Raw genomic sequence first — 18903 nt, 5'->3', positions numbered from 1 at the left:
GGTGAAGAAATTCTTTATGTGCATTGATGGCGAGAGAGATACAGTAGAGAAAATGTACACTGTGCAGGTTGGGACATGTCTACATTTCTGTGTGGTTTCTTAAATTTGTATGTTTGTGGCTTGCACGGCGTTCATTTGACGTATAATATGGAACATGATTTACTTCATTAAAGATGTGTTCCTCCTATTCTTTTTACAATCTTCATTTTTTTTAGAGTAGTGAATCAGTGAAAATATTTCAACATCATTGACACTAATCAATGAAAATATTTTTTAATATCAAAGTGTATACAAATGAATCACTCATGAAAGGACACCACCAACTGTTACAATCAACCACCTTTATTTTACTTGGAGGTTCTCCCAAACAATTGTTCCTGAACAAATTGCATTGGTTTCCATGTACTGTACTTTCCGGACCATAAGCCACCGCTTTTTTCCCCTCACACTTTGAACCCTGCAGCTTACACAACGACGCGGCTAATGTATAGACTTTTAGAGGCGAGCTTCATGCCGTCAATACATTTAGCCTTGCCACATCAGAATGAAACTACTGAACAGGTCACAGTGGACCAGTGAAACTGTTCAAATTAAATCAAAAGCATTCACTAAATTCTTCAGATCAGCCATTTTGCGCTTCATGCTCACACCCTAATCGTGGAAAACATGAAGAAAAGCATAAGATGCAGCTTTTAAGTTAAAGGCAATCGATCTGCCTGTCGTAGAAGGAAATAGAGCTGCTGCACATAAGCTTGGCATCAATGAAACCATGGTGAGACACTGGAGTCGACAGCGTGAACTGACTCAGTGCGTTTTATTGTCGTGTTACAGACACTGTTTGGGGAAAAAAAGCATTTATTTAATTAAAAGTAAAAAAAATCTGTGTAAATATCTCATGGACACTTGTGGCTTACAGTCAGGTGCAGCTTATATATGTATTTTTTTTTCTTTTTAAAGTTAATGGGTGCGGCTTATATTCAGGTGCGCTCTATAGTCTGGAAATTATGGCATTTTGCAATTGCGTGGCCAGAAAACAAACTAGCATGTGTTTTTACATTTGAATTTTTGAGTAGATGGATGAAATTATTAAACAGACTGCTGGACTAACAGCAACATCTTTGGATTTTTTCTTTGTAGTTTGTTTCACTGAACTACAAATATACATAATTAAAATATATCCAGTCTAATTATCTGTAATCACAGACAAATCAAATATTTTGTAAAGTAAGCAGTTTTCATAACTTTGGATTAGGTTTGTTTCTGAACTTGTGTCAATGCAATTTGACAATTCAGCGTATAAATATAGTTGGACTAATAAATATCCCCCTCCCTACACCCATACATGACATTCACAGGATATACATAATAAAATATGCAAGGAAAGCTAAATATAAGAAATACATAACAAAAAACAAAAAACAAAACAGGAAGGTGTCAGGAGGCCAGAACAATGCACCCTTTTATCTCAGGCTGTTACGGGGGAAGCTGGAGAACCCAAGTGCAGACTCAGAGAAAACTGGCAGACAAGTGAATAAATTAAAGAGTTTATTCACTTGGCGGCATGGCTCAGTGGGTAGAGTGGCCGTCTTGTAACTGGAAGGTTGCTGGTTTGATCCTTGGCCTGTCAAGCTCATGTCAAGGTGTCTCTGAGCAAGACACCTAACCCCTAATTGCTCCTGGTGGGTTGTGGTTAGCACCTTGCATGGCAGCTTCTGCCATCAGTGTGTGAATGGGTGAATGTGACATATCATGTAAACGCTTTGGATAAAAGTGTTATATAAATGCAACCATTTACTTTAACCAGTTAACAAAACCAGTACAAGAATGGAGAACTGAACTAGGGTTCTAAAGTTCGGATTCTAAATTCTACGAACTAACACCAGGAATGCAAAAATGGAAGTCTGCAAAACAAAACAGCATTAACACAACAGAGCTAAGGAGAGGTAGTCACACTATGGGGGAACTGACAACCATGGGGGCAAAACAGGCTGGGGAAAATCCAAAAACAGACAGGTGAACAACAGAGTCTGGGGGTGGGGTGGAGTGGGCGAGGGAATCCAGGAGGGAGGAGAACAGATGAATCCATAAGCTGAAGCAGTCCAGAGGTGGCAGGTTTGATGGGGAACAGCATCTATGATCCGACTGAGTGAATGAGCAAGGTTTAAGTAGTGAGCAGGAGATATTGCGGGCAGGTGAGCTGATTACTGCAGGTGACTCACACTGCAGTAATCAGCTGAGTGTGGACAGGTGAGCATGGAGAGCAAGACCCAGGGACAAGAGAAACAAGAGGGAGCAGTAACAGACAGAGGGAGCCAAAAGGAGACAGATCAAAACAGAATAAACAAATACAGAAAGAGCAGAGGAGAGAAGGAGAGAACAGGAGGGAAAATGAAAGACAGAAGCAGGAGCTGGAGCAGGAATCATAACACAGGCACTAACATAGCAATGATCCTTCTTGTTGTTCTTGTTCCAAAACTGCTATTACACATAAATACATATATACAGCATATCTAGTCTTCTCCAACTTAACTATCAGCATATTCCTAAAAAGTTTTGCACATGGTTGATGATAACAATCTTTATACAGATAAAATATGATGTTTGTCCACTAGAGAGTGAATTGAGAAATTGATTTTCTTGTTACACTGCAATTTTCTGTTGGGAAACATTAGTTCCTGCAATATTGCTATGGGCCAAGCACCCCCTTCTCTGACTGATTCTGAGTTGCAACAAATATCTCCACCTAATATAACTCAGCCAGTGCCTTTTGCCTCAGATATTTCTCCAAGCAGTAGATGGCAATGGGATCTGTGTTGATGTCAAACTTGTTGGCAAAGAGGTGATGCTGAGCAATGATGCCTTGCAGGTCTCCAGCACCATACACACATACTCCCCTCACATGGTTGCCATGACATTTTGAATACACTGCATTCAGGGACTCCTGTGGACCCTCATGCCACTGCCACTTCACCAGTCGAGCAATTGCATTCATATCTGACATATCGTATTTACCATGGGGCCTTATTGAACCAGGAACACCAGGCATTCGTTGAATGGTTGCCCAGAGAAACTCATCAGGACTGTAGGTGTCTTTGGCCCACTCTATGAGCGTCAGTATTCGATCATCTTCCAACACACTGCGGATGTAACCTCGACAGACCACAATGTAGGCATTTCCTGAGAAAATGGGCAGGTTGAAGGGAGGTGGCTCCTTCTGCTTTCCTGTCCCCTGAGAAAGTTGACGTAGTACATTATTATTATGGTGACAGTCACTGAGGTCAGTCTGAATAGAACATTTCTGCAATGACAAAGGTACTTCATCTATTTAGGTACGTAAAAAAAATCTCTAAATGAATTACCTGAACTTTCCCATTAACTATCTGGTAAGCATTTGTCACCCTCCATTTCTTTCCAGCTATTGGTTCTGACTCCATGCTGTTCTGACCCTTCAATGAACGCAACATCCGTACCATCTCCAAATTGGTTTTCAGAGGGAAATCCTGGCCACAAACATTGATGAAGTATTTCCATTCTGTGCTGGCATTATAAAGATCAGCCATACAGTTAAGGTCAGCCTGGACTCGTGTCCAGCCAGCATAGACCACACTGACAGGCCGTGTGACCATGAAGACGTTCGGAAAACAGGAGGTGATGGCCATGATGGCAGCAAAGACTGAGGTCTCTGATTTCTTGTCCACATGGACACAATAAATATTTTGAGGTGCATAAATAGCTCGCAGTAGTCTCTCAAAATTCTGCACCTGAAGTAAATGGAGAGAAAAAACAATCAGTGATTGAATGATTTACTTCATTTGTGCATCAGTTTAAAGGGGTACTCCCTGAATGATGTGACAAGTTCCACAAAAGATGGATTTGACATTTCCTATAATGCAGCTCAACGGAGTCATTTATTCGATCCCTGTACCTTCAAATGTCCACTTTCAAATTTTACATTTAATTCAAAATTTCACAGCCAGTTATTACATGTCAATTACAACCTTCATCCTGAAGGACAGTTTTCCAAACGTTACACTTCCTCCAAAGTCAAGGAAAACGTTATACAGCTATATTGTAGACCTACTGCACAGCCTTTAAAGTTTGTATAAATTTGAATTCAGACTTCTGAGTTTTCATACCTTGTGATGGACCACCATAGAGTAAGCCAGAGGAAAGTCCTCCTCTTCTTTGCTTAACGGGAATGTCAAGTATTTCCTGCTTAACTTAAAGTTCCTGCAAAAGCACAAAATTGAACAACAAATGCTACTCAAGGATTTTACTTCAACTCAAAACATTTCAGTAATGACTCAGAGTTCAACAGTTACTGAAGGCTGTGATTTAAAGCCACACACCTGCAGTCTTTGGTTGCATTGATGTAATACTCATCAGGAATGTCAACGCTCTTGTGGAAGTCTTCACTGAGGACCAGTAATTTGGCCTTTTCTAGTGCCTCCATCTCTCCCTGCAGGATTGCAGCACAGTTGCACTCTTTCTCTGGACCGCCATCCACATCTGTATACTCCCACCAGTTGTAGGTAAGACTCCAGTCTGTTCTCAGTTCATTGAGTAATGAAAGCATCCACACTGATCCCAGGACAACAGTGAGCTTCAACAACAGGGACAGTCGAACTCGTTTCAGTAACGGCATTATTTTAGAGGACTTCAACCGCGATGCTTTTATAGTGTGATTTCTGTATGTTGTCCAACTGCAACTTATATTAGTCTTCAAATGTATTTCACAGTCATTAATGTATTTTTTTCTGTCTGTGAAACATTTTGTGTCTAAGATTAAGAAATAAATCACTAAAATATCATGACATATGCACTATGGATCTGATTGTCACTTGCTCAGACTTAAATCAAAAATTTAAGCTCAAAATGTGCAATGGAGACTATGTTCTGTGACACCAATGTAGTTGTGTTTCTGCTCTTTGCTACATGCTACAAAGCTTTGATAAATGTATTTGCAGTAATGTTTAAAAATGTGTCCACAAGTTCCTTTCATTATGAAGTCAGGCAGATTAGTCCATATTGCGCCTGGAAAAAAGGAAGAAATCATGTGAACACATCCATTCTTCTGTCAAACCCTTCCCACATATATGAAGGTAAAACGATCATCATAAAGCAAAAGTCATGTTTACATGAATATTATTGTTGATATTGACTGTTTATGGTGATAGCATGCAATCAAAAATAATGTCATTAATAAAGCACAATTTTAAAAGCAGAAAAGAAACAAAAGAAAATTCGGAGGCAAGCTGTACCTTTCAGACTTCTAAAGTTTAAATAACGTGCTGCTTCTTCACATAACTGTACATTTATGTTAGTCAAAAAGTTTCTAAACTAGAAGTTCAGCTTTTACAAGGATAAGATATCACTTAGGTTACAGTATTGAGTATAGCTGTATGTTTGTTCTTAATTAGTTGTCAGCATTTTGAAAATTTACAATTCATTTTTTTGCTGCCTTACCCCTGGAAATACTGAGCAAAGATCTGTCATAATTTTTTTAGTTACAGTCATGAAACATAAAGGTGAATGTAAAACTAAGTTCATGCTTTTAATTTGAGGGATGTTTGTACCAATACACAGAAGTGAAGTATTCTGTGAGTGCTGGGAAACTGTTGCTTGTCCTTTAGCAGTCTATGTTGAAGTTTATCATTAAGGTGTGGTGGTTATACCTGTTCTTTCAAAACACTTGGAAGTAATTACTTACTCATCTTTGGTATCTCCTGTAAAGAGTAAAGAAAACTGGTTCTTCAAGTGACTTACATCAAGCAACATGTTCTGTTTGTGCATTTAGTTCTCTTAGAAATCCCAATTGTTTTAGTATTTGTAATCAGATGTTGTAGTAGTAATTCCCATCTAAATATGATAACTGAGTAGCTCCACTAAATATAACTAATTATTACTTTTGAAACTGGTATAAGCAAGTTAAGGGCTGTTTACCTCTACAGTTCTAACATTTTAATTGGTAAAGCTTGGGGAGCATTTAACTCTCTGTCAAAACTATGGTTATCGATTAAAACAACCAAAATGAGAGTTTTCAAGGCATCAGTGGAATCCATCTTTCTCCATGGATCTGATTCCTGGTCACTAACGAAGACTCTCTCAGAAAGAATTAATGGGACTCATACCAGAATGCTACGGAAGGTACAAAACATCTCCTGAAAATCGCATCTCAACAAGTCGCTGTATGGTCCACATACAGGGTTGTCAACCATCATTAGGCAACGTAGACTAGCCTTGGCTGGACATGTGGTGAGACACAGCGAAGCAGCTGGTCGAGAACTGCTGTGGAAATTTGATGCTGTCAAAAGGGTTGGCAGTCCTAGCACAACAATAAGGAAGGTACTAGAAGAAGACACTGGTCTGCAAAGGACTTTTGACTACAATGTTGGACAGAGGGAGCTGGATGAAGAACTTAATTTGTGTCACCGATACCGTCGGATGCAACTGACTGACTAACATTTCCACTATACACCAATATACAATTTGAGGTTACAGTGCTAGCATACAATATACATCACAGGATTTCTTGTTGAATACTTAAAAATAAAACCTCCTTTTTAATAACTGGTAAACAATCTGTGGGATAAAATTTGTTCATTTGATTGATATATAGACATAAAGAACTTTAAGCAATAAAACATGCAAATTCTTCCTACCTGTGATTTTACAAGCAGAGATTCAGATCCGATGCTTCTGCCTTTATCTGTTCTGAACCTCTTCTTTCTACATAACAACAAATCTGATGGTGTTCTTGTCTGGTTAGTTTTGTTGAGACGCACAATTAATTATCATTGCGAGCATTCATTTCAGTGTCTCACTGTAGAATCCACTCCCTGCATTTGCCTCGGGCATTTGTCTCTTTACAGTTATCCTGATTGGTTGGTGATCGCAACGTGATGGAGCGAGCCTGCCACTCAATGAAGGAACAATGAACAATGAAGGAACAAATCTGCCAAAAGAACAAGTGAAAAATGGCTTGTAAGATTTCTTGAAATAAGATATGATAATTAGAATATTGAGAGCTTAAAATTAGCTGTGAAAACTTATTTGAAGCTATATTTTAGGTATAAAGCTTTGGTTTCTTAAAATAAGCCAGACATGCTAAAAAAAAAAGTTTTTCCACTCAAAAAAAAAAAAAAAAATACATATATATGTGTATGTATGGCATGCCGTTTAGGAAATTATATATTGAATGAAAGTCGATATATATATAATGAAAGTTGATATATATTGAATGAAAGTTGATATATATATAATGAAAGTTGATATACATTGAATGAAAGTCGATATATATATAATGAAAGTTGATATATATTAAATGAAAGTTGATATATATTGAATGAAAGTCGATATATATATAATGAAAGTTGATATATATTGAATGAAAGTTGATATATATTGAATGAAAGTCAATATATATATATATATAATGAAAGTTGATATATATTGAATGAAAGTTGATATATATTGAATGAAAGTCGATATATATATATATATATATATATATAATGTTCAGATTTTCATTCCATATATTCCGACTTTCATTCCATATATTCGTACTTTCATTCAATATATATCAACTTTCATTATATATATATCGACTTTCATTCAATATATATCAACTTTCATTATATATATATCAACTTTCATTATATATATATATATCAACTTTCATTATATATATATATATGTATATATTCGTATATGGCATGCCGTTTAGGAAATTATATATATAATGAAACTTGATATATATATAATGAAAGTTGATATATATATAATGAAAGTCGATATATATATAACGAAACTTGATATATATATAATGAAAGTTGATATATATATAATGAAAGTCGATATATATATAATGAAACTTGATATATATATATAATGAAAGTCGATATATATATAATGAAACTTGATATATATATAATGAAACTTGATATATATATATATATATATCGACTTTCATTATATATATATCAACTTTCATTATATATATATATCAACTTTCATTATATATATATATCGACTTTCATTATATATATATCAACTTTCATTATATATATATCGACTTTCATTATATATATATCAACTTTCATTATATATATATCAAGTTTCATTATATATATATATATCGACTTTCATTATATATATATATATCAACTTTCATTATATATATATATCAAATCTTTTTTCCTACCGAGCCCCGGAAGGGACATGTCCGTATGGCGAAGCGACAATGAAGGACACTCACCCGGACGAGAATTTTATTGAGTTTTATTTTGAAATCGGCCTGAAATACACAGACATTCAAGCAGTGCGATGCGCTAAGAATCTGCCATGCAGACCAGCGATCCTGATAATGGTAAGTTTATTTCTCCAACATCCTGCTGTTATCCTACTATGAATACGCTAGCTACAACAGTCCCACATCAGTATTATGAACGTTCCGCCAGCTAACGCGGTCCGGACACCGGATCAGTGATTAGAGGTTGGCGTTGAACTATTGTTTGCCAGCCAGTTAGCCGCTGGTAAGCTAACAAGCTATGAAACAACTCCTTATAAAACCGGAGGAAAGCAGCAGCAATATTTCAGTCCAAGACCTGTATTCAGAACCTCCCACGCTGTTACACAATGACCCATTAATCATATTACTGAACTATATGGTTATCATTGAAATTTCCCTTGAAGAACCAGTGAACTCTTTGCGAACACATTTTAATTTATGTGTTGATTATGTTTCCTATCAGTAATACAAGTCTAAAAAACTGATTCAAATGATCAAGTTAACACAATGAAGTAAAGAGTACTGGTAATCTGCAGCTATTTTCATAATTTCAAGGTAAAATTCTGATGTGTGATTTTCTAGCTTTGCAGATGTGGAAATCCAATGCACTGATTTCTTATACACAGATGCTTTTGGTGTTTTTTGTTGTAAAATAAAACAAGGCATTTATCACTGTTGGAAATTATTACAGGTATTATTTGTAACACTTTCTAACATTGTATGGACAAAGCAATAAATCAGTTAATGGATAAAATCATTTGTATTACAGATGCTATCATCAGCATGTCTTGTTCATTTTATTTAGTTGTCGGCCTTGGATGATGAGGTCCAGTTACCAGGAGCACTAGTCCGCAGCTTACTGGTTCCGTCCTGCAGCTCCTCCACGCCGTCCTCCTCTCTACAGACCAAATCAAGTAAGATCTGTTTAGACTATGCAGACATCAACATGATCAGTATGTTATCTTTTGACCCATCCTAAAATCACAAAATAGAACATTTACTTTAAGTTAACTGTGTTTATGAAAATAGAAAATAATTACTGACAACTAGTACTTTTTGGTGCTTTTATGCAGGAAAAGGGAACCAGGAAGCTGCTGTGGATCCTCTGCAGTATCTGGAGAGGTCAGAGGAACGGTTCTTGGAACAGATCGGAACACACCAAGACGTGACCTCTGCCATTCTCCAGAACATCCAGAAGATGAATGAAAACCTTGGTTGCACTGATGGGACGCATGGCGTCGGTGCTGGAGCAACTGTCCCAGAATTAAACTGCATTGTTGACTATTGGCTTTTCTAGAAAATAAATCTTTTTTAGTACTTCACCTGTTTTGTATTTTACTCATGCACTTTGGGTGAATAAACAGAAATTTGTGATGAGAGATGCAAATTTTGTCTATAATCGACAGAGACTTTATTCAGTGTTCAGTGCACACTTTTGTTACACACATTTTGACAGATAAGCAGTTGTGCTTTTCAAGCAGATTTTAGTCAGAAACATCAGTAGCATATGTTTTTTTTACTGTTACACCAATCTAGGTAGATAAACTGCACTACTGCAGCAGACATATTATTGAAATGTGCTTCTATTATGTGTCTACATACACTGCTCACAAATAGTTATTCAACTTTTGGGTGAAATTGATGGAAAATATAAAAAGTGCATGCTGTAGTGATATATCATAAAAGTAGGGTATTTAACTAGAAACATGCAATAGTGATTTCCTCATCTCAAAAAAATTTATTGAATCAAAAGCTAACAACAGTGGAGGGTATGTCACAATAAAAATGTCTCAGTTTGGACAGAACAGCAGCCTTCAGCTGAAATCCAGTACAATTGTGTCCCACCAGTGGCGTGATCATGGATGTGTCCAGGCAGCAGCTGACCTCTGCCTCGTAATTAGCCTTAAGACCAGCTATAAAGATAAACATAGATATTATCATTATCATCAACATATGGTGCATGTGTTTAACCTTTAAGCTATGTAGGGATGCAAATGTAGTCGAAGCTAAGTAGCTAAGCTAATGCTAACACGTTCAGTGTTCAGAATCAAAACATCTCTAAAAATTACCTGTTTTCTCAAACGTAGTCGCCGTTCCCTGTGACAACCATGAAGACAGATAATCACAGAAGAGCTCATCTGAAGAGCAAATGTCCAATAAGGTTCCTGTTTTGTTTGCCATGTCCTTCCAGGGCTCAGTAGGAAAAAGTCTGAATATATGGAATGAAACTTTGAATAGATGGAATGAAAATCTGAACATTCTATATTCCGACTTTCATTATATATATATCTCAACTTTCATTATATATATATCAACTTTCATTATATATATATCAAGTTTCATTATATATATATCGACTTTCATTATATATATATCGACTTTCATTATATATATATCAAGTTTCATTATATATATATCGACTTTCATTATATATATATATCGACTTTCATTATATATATATCAAGTTTCATTATATATATATCGACTTTCATTATATATATATCGACTTTCATTATATATATATCAAGTTTCATTATATATATATCGACTTTCATTATATATATATCAACTTTCATTATATATATATCAAGTTTCATTATATATATATCGACTTTCATTATATATATATCGACTTTCATTATATATATATCAAGTTTCATTATATATATATATCAAGTTTCATTATATATATATCGACTTTCATTATATATATAATTTCCTAAACGGCATGCCATATTCGTACTTTCATTCAATATATATCAAATCTTTTTTTCCTACCGAGCCCCGGAAGGGACATGTCGGTATAGCGAAGCGACAATGGAGGACACTGACCCGGACGAGAGTTTTATTGAGTTTTATTTTGAAATGGGCCTGAAATACGCAGACATTCAAGCAGTGCGATGCGCTACGAGTCTGCAATGCAGACCAGCGATCCTGATAATGGTAAGTTTTATTTCTCCAACATCCTGCTGTTAGCCTGCTATGAATATGCTAGCTGCAACAGTCCCACATCAGTATTATGAACGTTCCGTCAGCTTGCGTGGTCCAGACACCGGATCAGTGATCAGAGGTTGGCGTTGAACTATTGTTTGGCAGCCAGTTAGCCGCTGGTAAGCTAACAAGCTATGAAACAACTCCTTATAAAACCGGAGGAAAGCAGCAGCAATATTTCATTACCAGACCTGTATTCAGAACCTCCCACGCTGTTACACAATGACCCATTCATCATATTACTGAACTATATGGTTATCATTGAAATTTTCCTTGAAGAACCAGTGAACTCTTTGCGAACACATTTTAATTTATGTGTTGATTATGTTTGTATCAGTCATACAAGTCTAAAAAAACTGATTCAAATGATCAAGTTAACACAATGAAATAAAGAGTACTGGTAATCTGCAGCTATTTTCATAATTTCAAGGTAAAATGCTGATTGTTGTGTGATTTTCCACTTTGCAGATGTGGAAATCCAATGCACTGATTTCTTATACACAGATGCTTTTGGTGTTTTTCTGTTGTAAAATAAAACAAGGCATTTATCACTGTTGGAAATGATTACAGGTATTATTTGTAACACTTTCTAACATTGTATGAACAAAGCAATAATTAATCAGTTAATGGAGAAAATCATTTGTATTACAGATGCTGTCAACAGCATGTCTTGTTCATTTTATTTAGTTGTCGGCCTTGGATGATGAGGTCCAGTTACCAGGAGCACTAGTCTGCAGCTCGCTGGTCCCATCCTGCAGCTCCTCCACGCCGTCCTCCTCTCAACAGACCAAATCAAGTAAGATCTGATTAGACTACAGCCATGGCCATAAGTTTGGACACAAGTACCATGACGCTTGTGAATCTTAGAAAATACCACAAAATTGTCACTTACAATACAGTACATAACTCCTGAGAACTATATTAAGTTTCATATTTTAAAAAAACATCAAAAGAGTTTGGTGTCATTTTGTTATTCTTACCAAATTCGGTTGTGAAAGTACTGCATTTTCTTTGTTATTTTCTTCTAATATTATGTTTTGGGAACAAAGTTGTTCCAGTTGTTGGAATTTATTGATAATATTATATCCCTTGTTGATTTGTTGACTAATTAAACTGGTGCTGTCAAAAAATATTAGTTATGTTCTGTCATAGACATCAAAACAGACATAGTAAGTCATGCTGTGTCCAAACTTATGGCCATGGCTGTATGCAGACATCAACATGATCAGTATGTTATCTTTTAACCCATCCTAAAATCACAAAATAGAACATTTACTTTAAGTTAACTGTGTTTATGAAAATAGAAAATAATTACTGACAACTAGTACTTTTTGGTGCTTTTATGCAGGAAAAGGGAACCAGAAAGCTGCTGTGGATCCTCTGCAGTGTCTGGAGAGGTCAGAGGAACGGTTCTTGGAACAGATCAGAAGACACCAAGACATGACCTCTGCCATGCTCCAGAACATCCAGAAGATGAATGAAAACCTTGGTTGGACTGATGGGACGCATGGTGTCGGTGCTGGAGCAACTGTCCCAGAATTAAACTGCATTGTTGACTACTGTCTTTTCTAGAAAATAAATCTTTTTTTGTAAATTCCTTTAATTTTTAGTTATTTAACTTCACCTGTTTTGTATTTTACTCATGCACTTCGGGTGAATAAACAGAAATTTGTGATGAGAGATGCAAATTTTGTCTATAATCTACAGAGACTTTATTCAGTGTTCAGTGCACACTTTTGTTACACACATTTTGACAGATAAGCAGTTGTGCTTTTCAAGCAGATTTTAGTCAGAAACATCAGTAGCATATGTTGTTGTTTTTTTTACTGTTACACCAATCTAGGTAGATGAACTGCACTACTGCAGCAGATATATTATTGAAATGTGCTTCTATTATGTGTCTACATACACTGCTCACAAATAGTTATTCAACTTTTGGGTGAAATTGATGGAAAATATAAAAAGTGCATGCTGTAGTGATATATCATAAAAGTAGGGTATTTAACTAGAAACATGCAATAGGGATTTCCTCATTTCAAAAAATTTTATTGAATCAAAAGCTAACAACAGTGGAGGGTATGTCACAATAAAAATGTCTCAGTTTGGACAGAACAGCAGCCTTCAGCTGAAATCCAGTACAGTTGTGTCCCACCAGTGGCGTGATCATGGATGTGTCCAGGCAGCAGCTGACCTCTGCCTCGTAATTACCGGTAGCCTTAAGACCAGCTATAAAGATAAACATAGATATTATCATTATCATCAACATATGGTGCATGTGTTTAACCTTTAAGCTATGTAGGGATGCAAATGTAGTTGAAGCTAAGTAGCTAAGCTAATGCTAACACGTTCAGTGTTCAGAATCAAAACATCTCTAAAAATTACCTGTTTTCTCAAACGTAGTCACCGTTCCCTGTGACAACCATGAAGACAGATAGATAATCACTGAAGAGCACATCTGAAGAGCAAATGTCCAATAAGGTTCCTGTTTTTGTTTGCCATGTCCTTCCAGGGCTCAGTAGGAAAAAGTCTGAATATATGGAATGAAACTTTGAGTAGATGGAATGAAAATCGGAACATTCTGTATTCCAACTTTCATTCCATATATTCCGACTTTCATTCAATATATATCAACTTTCATTCAATATATATCAACTTTCATTATATATATATCAACTTTCATTCAATATATACCAACTTTCATTATATATATATATATATCGACCTTCATTCAATATATATCGACTTTCATTCAATATATATCGACTTTCATTCAATATATATCGACTTTCATTCAATATATACCAACTTTCATTATGTATATATCAACTTTCATTATATATATATCAACTTTCATTCAATATATACCAACTTTCATTATATATATATATATCAACTTTCATTATATATATATCAACTTTCATTATATATATATATCGACTTTCATTATATAAATATATTGACTTTCATTCAATATATATCGACTTTCATTCAATATATATCAACTTTCATTATATATATATATCGACTTTCATTATATATATATATATTGACTTTCATTCAATATATATCAACTTTCATTATATATATATCGACTTTCATTCAATATATAATTTCCTAAACGGCATGCCATATGTATGTATATGTATATATATATATATATATATATATACATATACATATACATCATCTGGGTCTTCAGTTTGTAGGGCAGGGTGTTGCTCTCCTCTAATAGTGGTAATATTATGAAGAACAACACATGCCACAGTAATATCACAGGACCTCTCAGGGGTCACCCTGAGGAGACGTAGGTACTGGAAATGGGCTTTCAGCAGGCCTATGGTCATCTCCACCCGGGCCCTGGTCCTGCAGTGAGCCCGGTTGAAGTTCTGTTGGGGGCCTGGTTGAGGGTCAGGGTATGAGGTCATCAGCCTGGGTTGGCATGGTAACCCCTGTCACCCAGCAGAAGGCCATCAAACTCTCCTGTAATGTACAGTGGATACATCAGAGTATATTATAGGAGAGAGACAAGAGAATTCTATTGTGAAAATCTTTAGGCTGCTGACCATGTTGCAGTCTGTTGCTCAGGTTAGACTCTCCATAAATCCTGGAGTCATGAACAGACCCAGACCACGTGGCCTCCACATTGGAAATGATGTATGCAGCATCACATATGATCTGGATAGTGCAGAGAATGACAGATGTTGAACTATGATGCAGTCTTTAACATTTAGAAACAGTAGTCAGTCTACCTGTAGCCTACCTGTACATTTATGCTGTGAATGGACTTCCTGTTCATGATGTGAGGGAGCTGTGATGGGGATGTGTGTGCATCTATGCAGCCAATCACACTGGGAAATCCTAAAAGAAATTAAAATGACTAATCCCAGTCTGAGGTTGCAGCACAATGTCATTAACAGAATATGATTTAAAATGAATTTAACAGATCTCTACATCATTCACCTGTAATCCCGTGGAACTCCTCCTTGATGCTCTGACAGATTTATGTCCAGGAAAACCACAATGATGAGTAAAAGTCGTTTCAGGTTCAGGAATACTTTTCTGACCGTCCTCCATACAGTTGTCTTACTGAAGTGTTCTGCATCTCTGACAAAATATAAAAACTTCCATTTGCAAAGAACCGCAGCGCAACACACAATATCTGCTGGATGTGAGAGCATGACTACGGCTGGTAATGTAAATGTAAGGATGGATTAGGTTGTTTATGTAGATTATGGACTTGAAACGATTACGAAACGTTACGGCTCAAACAGTTAATTGTCCGGAAATGCGAGAACATTTATGCGCGGTCTGATAACAATCTACCGACGAATATTTAATTATCTGTGCAGTAATGCTGCTCCTTTATCCACTGGATCGTTAATAAAAGCTGTTCTACGCCAAAACTCGCCCGCTTACTGACTGAATGAATGAGGAAATGAAACAGCATATGTGGCTGAAAGAGGGCGGAGACAGAGAGAAACTCGAGGTTTTCTCAGATAAACCTGCTGGCGACCAGGTTAAAGTCATAGTCTGTTACTGCGGTAACTGACCGAGAGTTTAAGTTACCCCTCTTTGTGAAACAGGCTCGAGTTACCCCTCTGTCTCAGGGTTGAGTTACCTCGCTTCGTGAAACGGAAAACTCTGAGTCTCTCTCATTTCAGGGTTAACAAACTCAGAGTTTTCAATAAACCTGCTTCGTGAAACAGGCCTCAGGTCGTTGTGTGCACACCACCCTACCAGATGTTGGACCTCCTGCCTGTACCAGGTCTCATTGTTGTCCCTGATAAGGCCTACCACTGTGGTATCGTCGGCAAACTTTATCAGGGTGTTGGAGAAGTGGATGGGGACACAGTCTATATGGTGAAGAGGGTGAAAAGTGCTGGACTTAGCACATGCCCCTGTGGCGTGCCTGTGTTCATGATTATGGTGCTGGATGTCAGGTTCCCCATCTCACCATATGCAAAGATCACATCTAATGTAAGTCAATAATCAAAGAAAACTGTTTGAGAAAGGGCAATAAACATACACACACACACACACACACACACACACACACACACACACACACACACACATATATATATATATATATATATATATATATATATATATATATATATATATATATATATATATATATATATATATATATATAGGGTGTCCAAAAAATGTATACACCAATGACGTATATATAGAGCTAGACCGCTCACTGGCTGCTGAGAGGCGGTAAATAGGAGCTGACTTCCGGTAGTGGCAAGAAGGGGATTTCATATTGGAACGCCAGCACAGTATGTGACTTTGTGTTTCGTGATTTACCAAGGTATAGTAAACTTCTGTATTGGAATCAAGTCACAATGATTGAAATACGTTGAGAACATCAGGCCAGGAGCCCCTAGACCAGCACTGGCTGGGTTTTCAGTGACTGCAGCTGAGCCCGGTCTCACGGGGATTCGTGAAACTGTCACGTCAGTTTTTGTTTCGGTTTCGTGCGCACCAACACGATGTCGTCATGTTTTTCGTGCCGCTCACCACGAGCGAAACCCGCTGTGGTAATCACATCTGAAAGTGGTTTATACCGGCGGATTCATGACGATCTAAGCTGTCCATTGGCGTTTGCGGCCGCCACTGCGGCCGCCGGACATTCTTTAAATTCCTATGCAAATTCGGCGGATTCGTGACAATCTAAGCTGTCCATTGGCGTTTGCGGCCGCTGCTGCGGCCGGATGTCTGGCGGCGGCAAACGCCAATGGACAGCTTAGATCGTCATGAATCCGCCGAATTTGCATAGGAATTCAAAGAATGTCCGGCGGCCACCGCAAACGCCGATGGACAGCTTAGATCGTCATGAATCCGCCGGTATAAACCACTTTCAGATGTGATTACCACAGCGGGTTTCGCTCGTGGTGAGCGGCACGAAAAACATGACGACATCGTGTTGGTGCGCACGAAACCGAAACAAAAACTGACGTGACAGTTTCACGAATCCCCGTGAGACCGTGTTGGCTGAGCAGACTCTCCTCAGGAGAGTTCCCCAGTTCGCTGCCATACACATGGCTCGCCATTCCCCCTGTGCCTGTGATCTCACTCTGATCTGGTGACGGGTGACAAGGCTATTTTTGTCATCAGAAAATATGTGTTAATGAACTAGAAATCTGTTTGAGAAGGTGAACAGCACGGCATGATCATATCTGACACTGGTAAGTGCATACGTCACTGCATAGCACTTACCAGTCAGCACTTCTGCTAGCTCCTTCAGTGCCACCAGTTTTGTGATTCCTTCTCTGGAATGTAAGTGAAAGGAAACGTGCTGACACTCACCTTGCAATCATCACATCATGAACCTGTTAATTTAAGTGTCTCTGTTGTTATGGTTTCAGGTGGATGTGGCTAATATCTGACCATGGTGAAATTGTGTGCTGCCATCTCCTGCACCAATCGATTTGTGTGTGGCTGTAATATTTCCTTTCATAAGTAAGTGGCTCTTTTATTTGGGACATTCTGCCTCAATTTGCTCTGCTTCTTTGTTTGCACTCAGCCAGTTTAGCTGAATCACTAACTGTACAGTGTAAGCTGGTGTGACTATCAGTATTCAATGACAGTCACAGTGCATCATTGTTTATGGATGTATTATAATATGCCACACATTTCAGGTTTCCCAAGCAGTCCAAGGACAGCACACAGAGATCAATGGATACAGGCCATCAGTAGAGAAGCGGTGGGGACCAAGAGGAGATGATCATAATTATGTATGCAGCAACCATTTCAGGGAGGAGGACTTCATCCTCTCAAAACATGCTCTACACAAGCTTCTCATGCCAGGGGCTGTACCATCCCTCAATTTGGGGAAACCAGAGAAAAAGGTTATGTTCTTTAATTGTTAATGGTTGCTCATTATTTCAGTTTAGTACTTTTCTTTTCTTGTCAATTTGTGTGGCAATGAAATTGATTCAGGATCGGTTTTTGGCTTTCATAGTGATTTGCAGCCATTCATAGTGATAATGTTTTCTTTCAGGTATTGGTGAAACAGAAACAAATCTTTTGGGAATTTGCCATGTTAATTCTTTTATCAAATGTTTTGGATCACAGTGAGGACAACCCAAACCAGCCAGGCAGCAGTGGCATTATACCAGCACATCGACATGGAGCCTGAACAAAGAGCGTGAAGAGGGCAGTGCTGCTGTTGGTGAAGACCATCCATACTGTACAGACAGCGACACCCTGAAGAGGAAATATGACGATCTAATTGTACAGCATGAAAAGCTAAGGCAGGACTTCAACAATGCCAAACGTAGAGAGAAGCGCTGCAGAGTGACGTTGGAGGCCATGTTAGCTAAAACCAAGAAAATACAAGCCCCGTCTGATGATGCTCATTCCATGCTTGCTGCATATAAAGGTATTCCTTGTTTAGAAGTACATATGAGTGACATGCAGCATATTTAAATATAATTATGTAACTGCACATTGCTCACCCACACAGTGCACTAGAATTGAGATCAATGTTTGTTAATGCTTCATGAGATGATGACTGGTTCACAGATAACTGTACTTTTGCCTTCCACAACATTATCTAAACAATTTTGCGGCTGTGATACCCAACATTCTTGTGGAAACTATCTAAGCTA

At 37.5% G+C, this 18903-nt stretch overlaps 2 protein-coding genes across 2 annotated transcripts in view; both read right to left on the bottom strand.

Moving 5' to 3' along the window:
* LOC110950830 (protein prune homolog 2-like) overlaps positions 1–18903 on the bottom strand; it is a 188370-nt gene that overhangs the window by 65078 nt on the left and 104389 nt on the right. The gene's annotated exons all lie outside the window — the stretch shown is intronic.
* Positions 322–4660, bottom strand: LOC110972044 (beta-1,3-galactosyl-O-glycosyl-glycoprotein beta-1,6-N-acetylglucosaminyltransferase-like). Its single transcript, XM_051951066.1, has 4 exons — positions 4350–4660; positions 4137–4230; positions 3360–3761; positions 322–3229 (listed from the first exon to the last, which is right to left on the bottom strand). The coding sequence occupies exons 1-4, from the start codon at positions 4643–4645 to the stop codon at positions 2744–2746; spliced, it is 1278 nt and encodes a 425-aa protein (XP_051807026.1). The 5' UTR covers positions 4646–4660; the 3' UTR covers positions 322–2743.

The sequence above is a fragment of the Acanthochromis polyacanthus genome, chromosome 7 (assembly GCF_021347895.1).
Source record: "Acanthochromis polyacanthus isolate Apoly-LR-REF ecotype Palm Island chromosome 7, KAUST_Apoly_ChrSc, whole genome shotgun sequence".
Lineage (NCBI taxonomy): Eukaryota > Metazoa > Chordata > Actinopteri > Pomacentridae > Acanthochromis > Acanthochromis polyacanthus.
Note: the sequence above shows the minus strand (reverse complement) of the source record. Positions and strands in the feature narration are given on the sequence as shown.

Coding starts and splice junctions, on each gene's coding strand:
- LOC110972044 (XM_051951066.1), bottom strand. CDS start 4,645: ATGCCGTTACTGAAACGAGTTCGACTGTCCCTGTTGTTGAAGCTCACT. Junction 3,762..4,136: donor CTATGGTGGTCCATCACAAG/GTATGAAAACTC, acceptor CATTTACTTCAG/GTGCAGAATTTTGAGAGACT. Junction 3,230..3,359: donor TAGTTAATGGGAAAGTTCAG/GTAATTCATTTA, acceptor CAACTTTCTCAG/GGGACAGGAAAGCAGAAGGA.